Here is an 18,598-nt window from a genome sequence, read left to right as displayed (position 1 = left end):
ACAGAGAAACCTTGTCTCAAAAAGCTAAAAAAAAAAAAGAAAGAAAGAAAGAAAGAAAGAAAGAAAGAAAGAAAGAAAGAGAGAGAGAAAGGAAGGAAGAAAAGAAAAAGAAGAAGAAGAAGAAGAAGAAGAAGAAGAAGAAGAAAAGAAGAAGAAGAAGAAAGAAGAAGAAGAAGAAGAAGAAGAAGAAGAAGAAGAAGAAGAAGAAGAAGAAGAAGAAGAAGAAGAAGGAAAAGTAAAAAAGAAAAAGAAGAAGAAGAAAAAGAAAGAAAAAACAGAGTTCTCCATGCTAATGAGGTACCTAGAGGCCTGGAGGGCTTAGCCAATAAGCTTCCCTTCCCAGATATTCCTCCCTGCAAAAGCTACTTAATCTCGGGTCCGCCCTGAGAAGTGGGGTGTGGTTTTACCCATCCATTCCCTCCATGACAATAAACTGTTCAGTTTCATGGATCCACTTGACAAAGGCCTTTGCCTACAGAGCTGCAGCCTAATCTCTGGTTAGAAGGCCTTTCTGCGCTCCAAGCCACAACCACCGCCAAGCCTGCCTCTGCCAAGCTAAGGAAAATCATCTCTGCTGGGACAAGCCAGAGCTCTCCTCCCCACCCCCCACTCCGGGCTAGATGCTGTCTCCAGCCCTCAGGCCCTTGCAGTGTTGTGGGATAAGCACAGTCAAACGACCCATGTGTCTCCCCCCAAGCAGCCATGTCCAGTGGCCTACAACCCTACATGTACTGATCCAGTTTTCTCTGTGGTGGTTTGAATGAGAATGGTTACCATAGGATAACCAAGCATATATTTGTATGCTTGGTCTCCAGTTGGTAGAACTGTTAGGGAAGGATTGGGGGGTGTGGCCTTGTTGTTACTGGGGGTGGCTTTGAGATTTCAAAAGCCTCCGCCATTCCCAGCACCTCTCTGCCTTGTTGCTTGCAGGTCATGATATAAGCTTTTAGATACCACTCCAGCCACACAGGCCCTGAGTTCCCCCACAAAATCCTCCCACTTCCTTCCAGTAACCTGTGCTGTTCTTCTCCAGAAGGCCTTTGGGGGTTGACGTTTTAGCTGGACACTCTTTGATGTCCAAGGGTAGAGCCACCTGTGCAGCGTGGACTGTGATGATCCTATCAGATCCTATCAGGGCTCCCCAGGGTGAGAGAGGACAGAGGACACAGCCTGTTTCATCAGACAGGGCCTCCCACATGAGGCCAGAAACTGCACCTTCACCCCAATCGAGGTCAGGGGTTATATGGATCATTAAGTCAAAATGATCTGGGAGAATACCTTCATCAGATTAGAAGCCCTTAAGGGGGTCATCAGACTAACCTGCCATTTTTCTACCCCAACCCCAAATCAAGTTCCCACTGAGAACTCCAGGCTAGCCTTCAATTCTCTTTGATGTTCCTATCTTAGTCTCCCAGGCACTGGGATTGTGTGGTTGTCATTCAGCACAGACCTCGAGACAGGGTTTCTCTGTATAGCCCTGGCTGTCCTGGAACTCACTCTGTAGACCAGGCTGGCCTAGAACTCAGAAATCCACCTGCCTCTGCTAGTCCAGGCTGGCCTTCAATTGGTCATGTAGCTGAGGATGCCCTTGAATTCTTGATTCTCCTGCCCCTATTTCCCAACTGCTGGAAACAAAGTATGAACCACGAAGTCCCAAGCCAGCAGGCTTTTAAGAGATGAGATCTCTCTTCTCTTTTCACCAAAGGCAGGGGTGCGGAACGGTAAGAGGACTAGCAGTCAGACCCATTGGTTATAACACAAAAGTTTATTTTTGGTGCACACGGTCTCACTGGCCTGGCTCTTCTCTTTCTGGTGCTTGGGCCCAGGCAGGCCTCCTCCAGCTCTGGCTGATGCAGACAGAGGTCAGGGATGTTCATCTTTAGGCCAAAGCCTGGCTACGACTTTCTGTACGCCCACTCTCAGCCAAAATCCCGACTCCTCCGGACTTGAGGCTCCCAGGCATAAGCCCTGCAGAGGCTGCCACCTTTCCAGCCTCATGGCCTCTGCCACCCGGGTGTAAGGGAGAGGGATGGGCTCCAGTCTGGGATGCAGCAGCTGGCCCAGTGTGTGCAGGCCCTTCAGTTTCCATACTGCCTTCTCAGTGGCTGAACTTGTGTTTGTTAACCATGTTTGTGTTAGAATCAGACACCTGCAAACCAAAAGAGCTTTTTGTCACTCTGCTTACCTTAATGGGACAGCCTGCTCCTTCTTCCTCCTCTTGCCTCCACGGCTGCTCCACCTGGGTAACTCTAGCATGCTTAGTAACACTCTAAACTGGAGAGCTTAGCCATCCCCAGGACTCCGTTCCACTTTAGTCCCATGAGATAGGAGGCACAGCCACAGACACACACACAGACACAGACACACACATAAAAACAAAGACACACATACAGACACAGACATACACACACAAACACACACACACATAGAGAGACACAAAAACACACAGACACAGAGTCACAGAGAAACAAGACATAAAAACACATAGATACCACAGAAACACACTCAGAGGCACACACAGATACACACAGTGACACAGAGAAGCCACTCAGGACTAGATTTGTAGGTGCTGAGGGTGGGGAACCACATGGACTGGCTCCTGGGGTGGAGCCTGATGGGAGGAGACAGGGCTTCTCTGAGAGGGAAGTGGTGAAGCTTGACCAGATTGGGTGGTGCCAGCTAAGATGAGCAGGGATTTTAGTGGGTCTGCAGGAAAAGAAAGGAGACCTAGCTATGTGCCTGTAGGCTATTGGTATGCATGTGGGGTATGGGGGATGGGCAGGGGAGTCGATTAGGTAGGGAAAGGAGCACGCACCTTTTCCCTGCTGACCAGCGCAGTGATCAAGTCTTGCTTGTTAGCCCCTTCTGAGGGCTCGTTTAGGAAGATGGCGCTTTTGGAAGAATACTTCTGTAGGATCACATTTCGCTGCTCCTGGTTGAACCGGATGGAGGACACCTCCTCCACGATCCTGGGAGAGAAGAGATGGATGCCATGTTTGTTGGTGTCATTGAAGCCTTTCCATCTCTTCCCTGGGGTGCACCCTCTTTCCCCTTCCCCGCTAACTGCTTCTCCTGGCCTTCGAAACATCCCTCAAGGAGACCCAGGCTGTGTTGGCCCCACCCGGCACACAAAAAAATGACCCAAAGATCAGGATGCCAGTTCCTGATCTGGGAAGCGTGAACCCTGGGCATGCTACTTTGCAAATGAACTTGAGGCCAGGCCCAGCTCAGACTCCCCAGGACCCTCCCTACATGTTGAGTTCCTCTCGGATCTCTTTGTACTCCGTCAAGTTCTCCTGTATTGCTTCAAGCACCAAGCAGAAGTTATCGCAGGTCTTTTCCGTGAGGTTATTCAGGGGGCCCCCAACCAGTGGTTCCTTGGGGACAGTGGGAGTATCCTTTCGGGCCTCTGTACAATGCACCACTGGCAGCTCATCGGTCCAGTCCTCATCCTCTTCTGTCTGGGAACAGTGGATGGAGAGAGACAGTTCAGGGTCATGGGGCTTCAGGGAGGATATATCTCTTAGGACATGCAGCCTGTAACTTAATTTGGTATGATAACATTTTTTTAATAGTTTTTTTTTTTAAGATTTATTTATTTATTATATGTAAGTACACTGTAGCTGTCTTCAGACAATCCAGAAGAGGGCGCCAGATCTCATTGCGGATGGTTGTGAGCCACCATGTGGTTGCTGGGATTTGAACTCTGGACCTTCAGAAGAGCAGTCGGGTGCTCTTAACCACTGAGCCATCTCTCCAGCCCTTTTCTTTTTCTTTTTTTTTTTTTTGGTTTTTCGAGACAGGGTTTCTCTGTATAGCCCTGGCTGTCCTGGCACTCACTTTGTAGACCAGGCTGGCCTCGAACTCAGAAATCCGCCTGCCTCTGCCTCCCGAGTGCTGGGATTAAAGGCGTGCGCCACCACGCCCAGCTATATAGTTTTTTTAAAAGATTTATTATTATATCTAAGTACACTGTAGCTATCTTCAGACGCACCAGAAGAGGGCATCAGATCTTGTTACGGATGGTTGTGAGCCACCATGTGGTTGCTGGGATTTGAACTCAGGACCTTCAGAAGAGCAGTCGGTGCTCTTACCCACTGAGCCATCTCTCCAGCCCCGGTATGATAACATTTTAATCTGTGCATGCTCAGGATGGAACCCAGGGCCTCCAGCAAGCTACGCAGTCTGATACTGAGCCCAGTCTTTAGCTCCAGTCAGTCTTAGCCCCTCTAGCTTATTGCGGTAACTCAATTTCAAGCACTTAAGTCCCCCACCCTTAACTCTGGAAATTCTTACCCCAGCAAACCTCTAAAGCCCTACCTACTCTGAAGTGATGGTGGTCATGCCTCTCTAACCTTTCCAAAGTGTCCATTTCCACTCCACCTTATAGACATTCTGCCAAGTGAATACTGGGTAGCTAACATTTATCAGGTTTTCTTTCTTCCTTTCTTTCTTCCTTGCTTTCTCTCTCTCTCTCTCTTCTCTCTCTCTCTTGGCAAAGTTTCTCTGTCGCCCTGGTTAGATCTCATTCTATAGACCAAGCTGACCTCAAATTAAGAGATGTACCTGCCTCTGCAGGGATCAAAGGCACATGCCACCACTCCCAACAAGTATTTACTTTTATTTAATGTGTATACATGTATACATGTATGTACAGTCCTGCTATGTCTATGTAAGGAAAGGTACCGTGTACATACAATGCCTGTGGAGACCAGAAGAAGGCTAGGGGACTAGACTTACAAACAATTATGAGTAGCTGCGTGAGAAGGACCGGAACCCAGGACCTCAGCAAGAGCAGCAAAAGTGCCCTTAACTCCTGAGCCATCCCCTCCAGGGCACCTGTTGGATTCTTACCTTCCTTTGAGATGCTCATGAGTGTGATGACAAATGAGAATTACCACCATTCCCATCACAGAGAGGAACTTCGGATGTGCTTGGGTAAATGTCCCCAATGCCACCCCATGCTCAACTTGAATTATGGCACATCGAAGAATGCACACCCAGCCTCCAGGAGCCTCAGTCATAGAGTGGACGTTACAAATGTGGCATCTCACCTCCAGGTTTTGGACACGGGGCACACCCTCTCCTCCCTCCTGCCCTTCCCAGCCCACACACCTCACCAAAAGTTTCTTGGTTTGAGACAGGATTTCCCTGAAACGGTCCTGGCTGTCCTGGAACTCCCTTTGGAGCCTAGGCTGGCCTCAAACTCAGAGATCCAACTGCCTAGACCTCCCAAGCACTGGGATTAGAGGCATGCACAACCACACCCGGCTCACCTCAGTAAACGTTATGTTCAGATGTCCCTCTTCCTCGCCAGTCTTCATCATTTGTTCCAGGTTTGTGGTCACCACGACGACGAACAAGTTGAGACCAATGAAGGCACCGAGGGTGATAAAGACGGCAAAGTAGATGGCGCCCCCGACCTCCATCGCGTACTCTCTTTCATCCATCCTGGGAATGGTGGTCAGGGGCTCCATCATTTCCCTGGCCCTTTGTGCCTCAGAGAGTTAGGGCCAGCTCTCAAGCCAGACGTCAGCACTCTTTTGTACCTCAGGGAGGAGCTACAGTTATACAAGCCACAGCCACAGTTATATATCCACTGTAACTAGAAGCGCTCTATGCCAAGCTGCATCATAGAAGAGTTCTACAGATCTTTCTAGACTGATCCTCATGCCACCCGATGACATAGTCAGGACTGTGTTGTACTATCTCTTTGTGAGTGATTAAACAGAGGATCCGGTAAGTGATAAAGTCCAGCTCTCGGGAAGTAGAGATAGGAGAGCAAAAGTTCAAAGCTAGTCTGGGTACCTGAGCTTCTGCCTCGAAAACCAAACAAACAAAAGACCCCCAAACTGGAAATAAAACTTGGTTGGTAGAGTAGAGTGTTTGCCTGGTATGCATGAAGCCCCTGTGCGGCATAAGGCAGCGGGGTTGCATAGTCTGTAAGCTTAGCATTTGGGGAGTGAGAGGAGGAAGAACCCAAGCCCACAACTCTCCTGGGTTATGCTAGGCTCCATTTAAAAACAAAACAGATAAAGCAAACCCCTCCAACTTCTAAAAGCTAGAAGTTAGAGCTATAGCTCAGCAGCAGAAGGCTTGCCTAGCCTGCTTACCTGATTCAGGCTCACCTGACAGGTTTCCCGGCCGGAAACATAAGATGAATGAATAATTGAATGAATGAATGAATGAATGAATGAATGAATAAATAAATAAATAAATAAGTAAAAAATGAGCTGGTCTTGGTAGCCCACATCTGTAACCTCAGCAGTTAAGAGACTGAGGCAGGGGGGCTGGTGAGCTGGCTCAGTGGTTAAGAGCACCGACTGCTCTTCCTGAGTTCAAATCCCAGCAACCACATGGTGGCTCACAACCATCTGTAACGAAATCTGATGCTCTCTTCTGGAGTGTCTGAAGACAAACTACAGTGTACTTACATATAATAAATAAATAAATAAATAAATAAATAAATAAATAAATAAATAAATATTAATTTTAAAAAAGAGAGACTGAGGCAGGAAGATCAATGCAAGTTTGAGGCTAACAGTGGATTTGTTTGTCTAATGTCATAGGGCCAGTGCAAGAGAAAAGACTTAAAATCCAGTGCGGCTTCACTGTGAAGTCCACATAGACCGGGCTGGCCTCCAACAGAGGTCACCCTGCCTCTGCCTCCCCAGTGCTGGGATTAAAGGCAAACGCCACCAAGCAATTGCGCTCTCTGGGCATTAGTGTTCCACCTTTTGTTGTTGGTGGTTTTGGTATTGTGGGGTGTGTGTGTGTGTGTGTGTGTGTGTGTGTGTGTGTTTGTGTGTGTTTTGAGACAAGGTCTTACCATGTAACTTTGGCTAGTCTAAAATAGGCTAAATAGACCAGGCTGCTTTCAGAGTTCCTCCTGCCTCTGCCTCCCGAGTGCTGGGACTAAAACTGTGTGCCACTCTGCCAGCATTTTTGTTTTGTTGATGTTTTTAGACTGGCACTCATGTTAGCCCAGGCTGGCCTCAGACTGTGTCATACAGGTAAATGTCACCAGTCTTGCTTTGTTTAGTTCTGGGGATTGAACCCAAACTAGGCAATCACTCTACCCACTAAGCTCTCCCCCATGCAACTCCTCCCACCCCTTTCCCTTTTCTCCTTTTTTGAAGCAAGTCTTGTTAATTATAGCCAACAATTGACTTGAACTCCTGATTCCCCTGTCTCTGCTTCCTGAATGCTGGGAATTCCGCTCCCTGTGTCTGGATGTATTATGACTGCAGAAACCCAACTTGGCTTCTACTTCATAGTGGAGCATGGGATGGATTGAAGCTGGACTTGGACTTGACAGAGAAGAAGCAAAGAATAGAACACACACAAATGACTTTTGGGAGCAGGTCTGAGCATGAGTGGCTTAAACCCAAACTTCCCAGGAGTCTAGGTGATTTGTCCTGTTCTGGTGCAAGCTGGAGACTACCTAGAAGCCTCAGGCACAACCACAGACCTGCTTCCTGGCCAGAGGTTGAGCCACACAGCTATGAGGAGACATAGCTGAAGTCTCCATGAACAGGGTCAGGTGGCCTTATGAATGTGTGAAGCTTCTTCTTCTTCTTCTTCTTCTTCTTCTTCTTCTTCTTCTTCTTCTTCTTCTTCTTCCTCTTCTTCTTCTTCTTCTTCCTCTTCCTCCTCTTCCTCTTCCTCTTCCTCTTCTTCTTCTTCTTCTTCCTCTTCCTCCTCTTCCTCTTCCTCTTCTTCTTCTTCTTCTTCTTCCTCTTCCTTTTCCTCTTCTTCCTCTTCTTCTTCTTCTTCCTCTTCTTCTTCTTCTTCTTCTTCTTCTTCTTCTTCTTCTTCTTCTTCTTCTTTTCTCCTTCTCCTCCTTCTTAAGATTTTATTATATATATAATATATATATATAACATATATTATATATAACATAATATAATTAGTATGCTGTAGCTGTCTTCAGACACACCAGAAGAGGGCATCAGATCTCATTACAGATGGTTGTGAGCCACCATGTGGGTGCTGGGAATTGAACTCAGGACCTCTGGAAGAGTAGTCAGTGCTCTTACCTGCTGAGCCATCTCTCCAGCCCTGTGTGTGGAGCTTCTATGATAATAAGGTTCAAGTACAACAAAGCCAAAGCTCCTGGCCCGGGATTTCCTTGGATATTTACTTCCTGTAAGGTCAGCTTCATGGAAGTCCCAGGATCCCCTTCTCATCATTTCCCAGGAGCCCCCTCTCTCATTGTTTCTCTCTGGCAAGAACTCCAGGCCTGCCCTATCAATGAGGAGACAAAGCTCAAGAAAGTCACTGTGAGCTGTACTCACTGGAAGTCAGTGTAGATGTCCAGCCATCCATCCTGGGTGATGCAGATGAAGAGCGTGTACAGGGCAACCCCCATGTTCTGGAAATGCTTGGGGACAAATGCACCGAAGAGTGTGACCCCAAACACAGAGAATACCTGTCAGAGAGACCAGACCCCAACCTAAGTTCACCTGGCAGCCTTGGAGCTTGGCAGGACATGACAACAGATGCCAGCAAGTATCGTCAAGGAGTCAGACCCGAGGAGTCCTTTGCTTCTCTGGGCTCCCATCCCCCCCCCCACTCCCCTACAGGCTATATTCAGGGAAAGAGACAGTCTGTATTCAGGGAAAGAGACAGGCTGGGGTCTGGGAGACACTCACCAGCATGAAGAAGAGGATGAGAGCCATGACATTGGCCAAGTCTGGCATCGACTGCAGGATAACCTTGATGATTCTGGCCAGGGGTTCCACTGCCATACACACATGCACCAGCCGGAGCACCCTGTGGGTGGTGCCTCTCAGGGATGCCTCTTGACCCTCCCCAGACCCCTTCCTCCTTGTTGCCTCCCTCTCACCAACGTAAAGATTTCTCTTCTCCTTCCTGGGAGCCAGACAAATGCCCCTTCTACCTTCAGGGCTCCCAACTCACCTGAGAGGGTAGGTGATGGCGACCATGTCAAGTTGTTTTATGAAGAACCCCATAAACAAGATAAAGACAATTGCGAAGTTGAGGATATTCCAGCCATCCTGAATAGGAGAGCAGCTCATAAGGGTCTATCAAGCCCAGCCCTGTTAGCATCCTGTCTGCACTACCACACACACCCCTCTAAGGGAGGGGTCAGCACTCCTCTAAGATCAAAGCTAGACAGCTGCCATCTCGTGGTTGTCACCCTATTGTCCCAGCATGCTGCAAACACAAAGAATCACAGTCCTACACCTATGTCAACATCCATTCTCAGATACAGTGAACACACACACACACACACACACGACACAAGGCTAGCCCCTTAGCCAGTGACTTGACCTACAGTTAGGTGACTTGAAAACTCCCATTGGCTCCTGCCTTCATGATAATTGTAACACCCACTATAATTAACCCAATTAAAGTAGCTAGGCCTGGTGGTTACTCAGGAGGCAGAAGCAGCAGTGCCATCTCTGTGAGTTTGAGGCCAGCTTGTTCTACAGAGGGAGTTTCAGGCCAGGCAGTGTTACATAGTGAGACCATCTCTAAATAAATAATAGATAGATAGACAGATAGATAGATAGATAGATAGATAGATAGATAGATAGATAGATAGAAACAGCTAACAGGGACAGCAGTGAGAGGTTGACAGAAGAAGTGGTTGCACATCTATCACACACTAATATTAGAGACAGATTTCTAGGACCTCCGTAAGTACCAGCAACTTAATGCAAAGTGCTGTTCACCAAAGGCTACAGTCAGAAAAGAAAGCGCTAAAAATACCTGCCTATTTGCCTAGGATTATAACCCAGCCACTGAGCAGATAAACAGGGGCTCTAAGAAGATTACCCAAAGAGGTGATTGAAGACAACGGATTGAGAAGTTGGAGTGGACCCAGGACTCCACATGGATTTCAATAAAGTTTTGGCCACTGTGTGTCTGAAGAAAATGTTAAAAAAAAAAATCGAACCCTATATTTTAATGGAGGATGTCCTTAAATTTGGGAAACAATCCAATAAATACAAGTCTGCCTCACGACTGCAGTCAGTGCCACATACCACACACATACAGGGGACACAGGCCCCAGCTACTCAGGAGACTGAGGTGGGGGTTGGGCGGTGAAATGGGGAAGGGGTCTTTGAAAAGTTAGATGTGTCGGATGGTGTTTTGCTGGGGCAAACACGGGAAGGGGTGTTTCGCTGAAGCAGACACAGGTGAGAGGATGTTCTGCTAAAGCAAGCACGTGAAAGGATGGTTAAAACTTCTGGTGGTGGGCTGCGGCTTCTTGCTGCTTCTGGAGACTCGGGCTGATCAGCAGAGTGATGTCAGCTAAGACAGACTCACATCTTGTTGAGGCAAGACCCATGCAGGACACATGATGTTTGGCGAGAATATAAAAGGACTCTACGGGACAGTGACAGGAGGCAGAGCTTGGCTTGCTCATAGAACTAGTCGTGCAACCGTTGGTCTCCTGTCTTCGCTGATCTTTGCTTCACGGAGAGAGGCACAGCCAAGAACTTCTCATGGCATCCCTGCTGGTCTAAATCCTTCCTGCTGACTCAAACTAAGGCCTGGATGTTCCTGCTAGGTCATGCCACCACTGTTGCTGTCCTGATACTACCGAACTGGACTGCTGATATATTCATGAAGTATTTGCGAGTGGATCGAGCTGTCACTGGGGACCTGTGAACTGAACTGCTGATTTCCTGACAACACACATGGATTTGATCCAAAGAACCATTTCTAAACAGGTCCACTTCCCCCATATCCCTTCTTTCCCATTACTTCTGGTGGGTGGTGGGCTAGAAGGGAGGTTAAAACATTTACGAACCATCATTAAAAGTAGATTTTTTAAAAAAATTAAGGTGACAGGGAGGTCTCTCCTAGTTCAAGGCTTGTCTGAGCTACACTGTAAGCTGAGGGTCATCCTAGGAAACTTAATAAGGCCTTGTCCCAAAAAGAGGGCCATGGGACAGGCCATGCTGGCTTATGCTTTTAATCCCAGTACTTGGGAGGTAGGGGCAGAGGCAGGCAGATCTTTGAGTTTGAGCCCAGCTTTATCTAAAGAGCAAGTTCCAGGACAGCCAGGGCTACACAGAGAAACCCTGTCTTGGATTTAAAGGGGGGGGAGCAGAGTGTAACTTGGTGGATGAGTAAGTAAGCCTACTGTGCTCTGCATTAGAATGGCCCTCATGGGCTAACATACTTGATGTTTGGGCACCAGGGAGTAGAACTGTTGGGAAGGACTGGGAGATGTGACCTTCTTAGAGTAGATTTGGCCTTGGAGGAGATGTGTCACTGGACATGGGCTTTAACATTTTAAAAGCCCATGACAAGCTTAGTCTTTCTCCCTTTCCTTCTCCCTCTTTCTCCCCCTCTCTCTTCCTCTCCCCCCTCTCCTCTTATCTCCCCCCTCTCTCTTTGCCTGTGGATCTGATGTAAAGCTCTTAGCTACTGCTTCAGCACCTTGCCTGCCTGCCTGCTGCCATGCTTCCGAGCCTGATGATAATGAACCACCCCTCTGAAACTGTAAGCCAGCCCCAGTCAATACTTTCTTTTATAAGAGCCTTGGTCATGGTGTCTCTTCACCGCAATAGAACAGTGAATGATACACCTGGTAAGTGTAAGAGACCCTTGGCTCAGTTCTCAGCACTAGGAGTCAAAACAAAAGCCCAGCCACACTGACTGGTCTACAAATCCACCCAGAATTAAGCTACTGCTGGATCCCCTATCTTGATTCATTCTCTGAGGATACAAATTTTTGCCTTGCCGGGCTCACAGATTCTTTTGAGAGAGGCAGATAGAGAATATACTTTATCTCTACCAGAGAGGAACTCGGAAGGAGATTCGGAGCAACACAGGCCTAGCCTGGAAGAGCCTTCCTGAAGACATCCTACGAAGTCAATGTGTAGTTTATAAAGCAAGGGAAGGGGGAAGGGGGGATGAGCAGACTGGCTTGGGAAATGTGAAACTTAGGTGCTTTGTCGGTCTCCTGGAGACGGTGCCCCATTACTTAGGCCAAGCAGGCCTTGAACTCATGACCCTTCTACCTCAGCCTCCTGACTACTGGGATTGTTAAGTGTGCATTACTGTGCGTGGCACAAATGAAGTCTTACTGGGCTAGAGATGATCCCAATAGTAGTCCCTGTTAGTTGGAGCTCAGGAGTTTGGGGTGAGCCTGGGCAACATAGTAAGACTCTCAAACAAACAAACAAACAAACAAACGCTTTATCAACAAAACGCTTTATCAACACACCTCGGAGGAAGAAAGAGCTTTTCTGGAATATAGCCACTCCCATCCATCTATGTTCTGGCTGGTGTGGCTTTGTGCTACCTGACAGAAGTGAATTGTCACAACAGGGACTAGAACTCATACAGCTGAAAATACAAAGGACCTCAATTACAGAAGACATTTACAGAGTACTACTCTCGGTCCATGAGCATGAAGGTAGACACTCTCAATCCCTCAACTCCACTCCCCAGATTCAGAAATCTGGGTTTGGGCGAGGAGAAAGAGCTGGGAAGGCAGAAGCAGGGGCTTGAACACACAGAGGGGCATTTCATCAACAACTCACATCCTGCTACACACACACACACACAAACACACACACCCATTCACTCACTGATACACCCTCTCTCCATACAAACCCTTTATTCTGCAGGGCAAAGGCTCAGTGTGGTGGGGACAGCAATGGAGGGATAAGGTAAAAGGGGCAATGCCCGGATTCCTGGAGCTCACCTTCCAGAAAATCCAGAAGCCGTTAAGCCAACCAAGCAGAACCTCGCAGATAAGGATCGTCAACACAATGTCATCTATGGTCGAGAATAGCTCGTAGTGTTTCTACATGGAAGACAGAGAAAAGGAGACGAAGTGGAGACGAAGTGTCAGTGAGCAGGACTCGTGCCAGGCTGGAGAGTGTGTGTGTGTGTGTGTGTGTGTGTGTGTGTGTGTGTGTGTGTGTAGGAGGTGACGGTACCCTGGTTACTCTTCCTCCTCAATAGCTCTATGGTTTCCCTTAGGGGACACCCTCTGCACAAAAGCCAGGCAGTACCAAGACTGCATCATGTGACTGTCAATACTGTTTGGAAAGTCGGTTCCTTTTCTGTCACATCACCCAGCTGGCTGGCCTTCATTCCTAACCTCTAGAGCAGACAATTTGAGAAAGGGATATATAAAAAGGGCCTCGCAGACTCTGGGACTTAAAGAAAAAGGCATGGCCCCCAGGAGCTGCAGGACCCCAAATTCCAGGGAACTTCTCTACTAGCCTGGTCCCTACAATCCCTACTGACTACAACATCTCAAGTTCTCTGGGTCAGGTCCGAGGTGTCCTCCCCATTGTAGATCCTGGACACGTACCTTGGGTACATGATTTGATGGATGGATAGCTAGAATTCACTCCTGCCCTACCTAAATCTTGGTCTCTCTGCTTTCTCATACCTGTGACCTACGCCCGCAAACAACTCCCAGTCCACAGAGTTAACCCCAGCAAGCCAGTCACCTCACCCCCTCTATTTCTACACCCAGCAGCCAGCAGATTCCCTGCCCATCGCGTGGGCCTCTGGCTGTTCACACTCACTATTCCTGGACCTATAGGCTTCTAGGAACTGACCTTCATAGTCACAAACTCAACAGTAGGGTTTCAGGCTTTATTTTATTTTATTTTATTTCATTTTATTTTATTTTATTTTTCCTGTTTGACTATATTATCTGAGACAATCTCATGTAGCCCAGGCTGGCCTCAAAACTACGTAGCCAAGGATGACCTTGAATTTCTGGTTTACCAAATGAACTACATCCTCAGCCCCAGTTCTGACAGTTTTGACTGAGACCCGTAACAAGGGCGTGTTTGTTTGTTTTACATTTTACAAAATGATCTTCAGGATCTGGCAAGATGGCTCAGTGGTCAGAGGTGTGTGTCAGCAAGCCTCACAACCTTAGTTGTGTCCCACAGTAGAAGGAGAAAGCCAATTCCTCCTACAAGTTGTCCTTTGATGTCCACATTCTTGTCATGGTACACACACACACACATACACACAGAGGAAAAAATGTAATGTTGCTCCCTTCCCTCCCTCCCTTCTTCCCCCTCCCTTCCTCCCTCCCTGCACGCCTCCCCCCTTTCTCTCTCCTTTTATCTCTCCAGCCCCGATTCACTATCAGATGCTGGCATCTGCAGTCTGAATTCATCTCATAACCCTACAATGGCCTGTGCACGGACCTGCACTGTCCTCACTGTGCAAGCTACATAAGTGAGTTGCTGCCTCCCTGAGAGCCATTTCTGGGGGATGCCAAGGGCACTAACTCTGGGGAATAGCTGGAGTCTTTACCAGGCCTGCTCCTCAGCAGGGCCGGCCCTACTGATTACTCCCTTGGCTGTGACTCTCCTGTGCTCACTATTTGCCATTGGTCACTCCTCAGTCAGCTTTCCTCCTCCTCCATTCCCTCCTCGCATGAGGAGCCTGCCTTGGCCCTCTCCTGCCCTCACACTCCGAATACCACCTCCACTCAGCCTTGCCTCCTCCCCTGACACAGGCAGCTGTCAAGTGTCCATCCCCAGCCCAGCCTTTTAGGTCTATCCACTCCTCTTGAGCTGTCCCCATGAGCCCCAGCCCCACCCCGTTGCTCAGGCCACAAACTCAGCTCTCTGCGGTTCTGGTGTCTATCTGCACAGACTGATATGTGGTAACAAGGTGGCATGCAGTAAAGGCTCACTAAACATTAACTAGCAATGTGATTTATCAGAGAAGCCCGTGGCATTGGGGCTGGTGGTATAATGTTAGCCTAGCATGCGCAAGGCGCCGGGCTCAGTCCAGGCACCATGAAGAGGAGGCAGAAGAGCCCATGGGTGTGATGCTCTTCTCACCTACCACTATCATCCTGGTCCAGGTCACAGCATCTTTCCCCTGGACATCTCTGACCCATCTTGGTTCATCTTCTTTCATTCTTGTCCCTCTTCAATTGCGTGGTCCACACTGTGGCAACCTGTGTCCTTTGCAAGATTCTTTTCTTTTAAAAAGTGTGTGGTTTGTATGAACACCACACACAGGCAAGATGCCCTTGGAGACCAAAGGAGGCCTAGCCCTTGTGTCATATGCCATTGTAAACTGCTTAGTGTATGTTCCAGAAACCAAGAGCAGTAAGCTCTCTAACCACTAAGCCATCTCTCCAGCCCCAGCCAGTACATTTTCTAAAATTCAGTTCAATTCCATTCTAAATTTCATTTCATGTCACTGCTGCTTAAATCTCTTCCTGGGTTCAGACTTATCTCCCTTGACATAAAGACCACATGTGACCTGGCCACTGAGCACCTTTCTGAAGTCATCTGTCACCACCACCTTGGACATACTGAATTTAAACAGTATACATGTATACAACACATGAGAAATTAAAACTGCCAGGTGTGGTGACTCACATCTGGATTCCCAGAACTTAGGAGGAAGCTGTAGGCTTTCAAATCTGTCCTCAGATTATTCATATACTTACATATACACACATATATGCACATACATATATATACATACATATATATACATATATACACACACACATATATATACATATATATTCACACACACACACACACACATATATATATATGAAGGCATCTTGGGCTATATAGAACTCTGTCTAAAAGGAACAAATTAAAATACAAACAAACAGAAACCCATCAAGCATGGTGGCACATATCTGTAATCCCAGCACTCTCGTGCTTGAGACAGGAAAGTCATACATTTGAGACCAGGCTGGGCAACATAGTAAGATCCTGTCCCAAACCAAGGAGACAAATAAAAGATAAAACAAAACAAGAAATCTATCAAGTATCATGGTGCACAGGTATGTCAGCATTTGCAGAGCTAAAGTAGTTTTCAGTTTGAGGGCAGCTGGGAGAAAGTTTGAAGCGAACCTGGGCTCTCTACTTGGACACACACATGATGAATTCTCTCATGTTTCTTTTCTTTCTCTTCCTCTTCCTCTCTGTGTCCCCGTGTGTGTGTGTGTGTGTGTGTGTGTGTGTGTGTGTGTGTAACCCTGTGTGTCCACCTGTGTGTGTGTCCCTGTGTGTCCACCTGTGTGCATGTACCTGTGTGTGTCCCTGTGTGTGTGTCCCTGTGTGTGGCTGTATGAGTATGTGCCTGTGTGTATATGTGCCTGGCTGTGTCCCTGTGTGTGTGTACCTGTCTGTGCTGGTGTGTGTGCACCTGTGTATGTGCCTGTGTGTATGTGTGCCTGTGTGTGTGTGTCCCTGTGTGTGTGTGTGCCTGTGTGTGTGTGTCCCTGTGTGTGTGTGTCCCTGTGTGTGCCGGTTTGTATGTGTGCCTGTGTGTATCTCTCTGTGTGTGTCCCTGTGTGTGTGTCTATGTGCCTGTGTGTATACGTGCCTGTGTGTTTGTACTTTTTTGTATGTGTGCCTGTGTGTATGTGCTTGAGTGTGTCCCTGTGTGTGTATGTGCCTGTGTATGTGTCCCTGTGTGACCCCTGTGTATGTATATGTATGTGTGTATATGCCTGTGTGTGTCCCTGTGTGTGCATGTGCCTGTGCATGTGCCTGCATGTGTGCGCACACCTGTGTGCTTGTCTATATGTGAATGCACACCTTCCTCAGTATGTGTGTGACGATCAGAGAACAATATAAGAACTGGTCTCTGGGGGGCTGGAGAGATGGCTCAGTGGTTAAGAGCACTGACTGCTCTTTCAGAGGTCCTGAGTTCAATTCCCAGCAACCACATGGTGGCTCACAACCATCTGTCATGGGATCTGATGTCCTCTTCTGGTGTGTCTGAGGAGAGCAACAGTTTTCACATACATAAAACCTAAAAAAAAAAAAAAAAAAAAAAAAAAAGCAAAGCAAAGCAAAGCAAAACAAAACAAAACAAAACAACTGGTCTCTGCCCACTTTGAGGCAGGGTCTTGTCTTGCTGTTGGCCACCCTGGTGAATACTCCAGGCTAGTTAGCTTGAGTTTCTGGGGATTTCTGCTGTCCCCACTCCCCATGTTTCCATAGAGGAGCTGAGGTTACAGACATATACTGAACCATGACCTCCAGCTTTTATTTTGAATCTGGGGATCCATACTGGGAAGAACAGCAAACATTCTTAGCCTCTGAGCCATCTCTCCAGCCTAAGGAGTCTTTCCCAACGTGCAGATCCCATGCAAGACCAACAATGACACACTATTTACTTTAACATAATCTCACTAGCCTAGCATATGGAACCTGCTGGACAGATCCATCTGCCTCTTCCTCTGCTTCTCTGCCTCTGCCTCTCTGCCTCTCTGCCTCTCTGCCTCTCTGCCTCTCTGCCTCTCTGCCTCTCTGCCTCTCTGCCTCTCTGCCTCTCTGCCTCTCTGCCTCTCTGCCTCTCTGCCTCCCTGTCTCTCTGCCTCTCTGCCTCCCTGCCTCCCTGCCTCGCTGCCTCCCTGCCTCCCTGCCTCGCTGCCTCCCTGCCTCCCTGCCTCTCTGCCTCCCTGCCTCCCTGCCTCTCTGCCTCCCTGTCTCTCTGCCTCTCTGCCTGCCTCTCTGCCTCTCTTTCTGCCTGCCTCTCTGCCTCTTTCTCCCTGCCTCTCTGCCTCTCTGCCTCTCTGCCTCTGCCTCTGCCTCTGCCATCTCCACCTCTGCCTCCATCTCTGCCTCTCTAGCATCGGGATCATAGGTTTGCTGCACCAGGTGTGGGTGGGGACCAGACTTTTGAAGAACAACCAATTCAACCATCACACACACACACAAAGAGCCACAGGCCCAAGAGGAAAGCATCTTGTCCCAGGTCAGAGCCAGTGGGGGTAGAAATCGGGCCAACATCCCACCTGACCGAGATAAGAGTTGGTACGGAGGGCAATGGTGATGGCGTTGGACAGCAGCAGAAAGGCCAGCAGCAGCTGGAAGGCCGGATGGCGTAGCAACTGCTTGACATACATCTGAGTGATGAATTCCTGTACATCCCAGGCATCCTGGAAGGAGACCGGAGACCTTCCCTTCAGGCAGGTGTCACCACGGGTGGCCTCTGCCAGGACTGTTCAACTCCTCTGCCCCTTCCTGGTGAACGGGTGTACCTGTGGGTCTGCTCTAGAGAGTGATGTTGTCTGAGTTCATGAAAGGCTGGTTTCTGGTTAGTAGTCACAACTTAATTGGTCATCAAAAAGAGGAACACTCCTAGGGACCTTTGGGAGCTTGGGGGTCTCTGCTGAGGAGTGGCTATCACATGACAGGGGTTTCTTTGAAGACTGACCCCAGTGGGCATTATCTCCCAAAGAAGGTCTTCAGGGAGGGCATTCAAGGGCAGAGAGCTGCGGAAGGGACCGAGGGGGTGACAGTCACCCTGTCTGCCCCTGCCTTCCCCGTCTCCTTACCTTCTTCTCCATGACATCTCTGCGGTTGATGAGCACCTGCTCCTCATGCCGACCCAGGAGTTCGTAGGCTTTTCTCTGCAGAGGAGAGGAGCTTGAGTGTGGCCACTGCCTCCACCCACCCTAGGATGCCAGCTCGGCGGCAGCGCCGGGACGAGGCTCGCTACCTTAGGGCCCAAGTGTGTGATGTCGATGTTCTCCACCTGCTGCCACCACTTGTGTTTTTCAGACATCTTTGCTGTGTCCCCTTCTCTTCAGAGGCCGCTTCTCTGCTGCGAGCAGTCCTTCTCTCTCCCCCTTGTGGTG

General features: G+C 48.5%; 1 protein-coding gene across 2 annotated transcripts; it reads right to left on the bottom strand.

Moving 5' to 3' along the window:
- Nucleotides 1-1,627: 1,627 nt before the first annotated feature.
- On the bottom strand, nucleotides 1,628-18,573 carry Catsper4 (cation channel sperm associated 4). Of its 2 annotated transcripts, none has more exons than XM_021160685.3 (11): nucleotides 18,460-18,573; nucleotides 18,296-18,370; nucleotides 17,753-17,896; nucleotides 12,695-12,796; nucleotides 8,923-9,020; nucleotides 8,655-8,775; nucleotides 8,298-8,431; nucleotides 5,277-5,451; nucleotides 3,253-3,461; nucleotides 2,816-2,969; nucleotides 1,628-2,149 (listed from the first exon to the last, which is right to left on the bottom strand). In XM_021160685.3, the coding sequence occupies exons 1-11, from the start codon at nucleotides 18,523-18,525 to the stop codon at nucleotides 2,099-2,101; spliced, it is 1,329 nt and encodes a 442-aa protein (XP_021016344.1). In that variant the 5' UTR covers nucleotides 18,526-18,573; the 3' UTR covers nucleotides 1,628-2,098. The 2 variants fall into 2 exon arrangements, with proteins under 2 accessions (XP_021016344.1, XP_021016345.1); XM_021160686.3 differs by lacking the exon at nucleotides 1,628-2,149 and adding an exon at nucleotides 2,441-2,706.
- Nucleotides 18,574-18,598: the final 25 nt, after the last annotated feature.

Source organism: Mus caroli, unplaced genomic scaffold, assembly GCF_978045245.1.
Source record: "Mus caroli unplaced genomic scaffold, Mus_caroli_1 scaffold_6, whole genome shotgun sequence".
NCBI lineage: Eukaryota > Metazoa > Chordata > Mammalia > Rodentia > Muridae > Mus > Mus caroli.
This window is presented reverse-complemented; position numbering and strand designations above follow the sequence as displayed.

Bases quoted from the DNA above. Each gene is read 5' to 3' on its own strand.
- Catsper4 (XM_021160685.3), bottom strand. From the start codon at position 18,525: ATGTCTGAAAAACACAAGTGGTGGCAGCAGGTGGAGAACATCGACATC. The intron at 18,371-18,459 runs GTAGCGAGCCTC...TCTCCTCTGCAG, and splicing joins TCACACACTTGGGCCCTAAG to AGAAAAGCCTACGAACTCCT. The intron at 2,150-2,815 runs GTGCGTGCTCCT...TTTGGTTTGCAG, and splicing joins CGCTGGTCAGCAGGGAAAAG to GTGTCTGATTCTAACACAAA.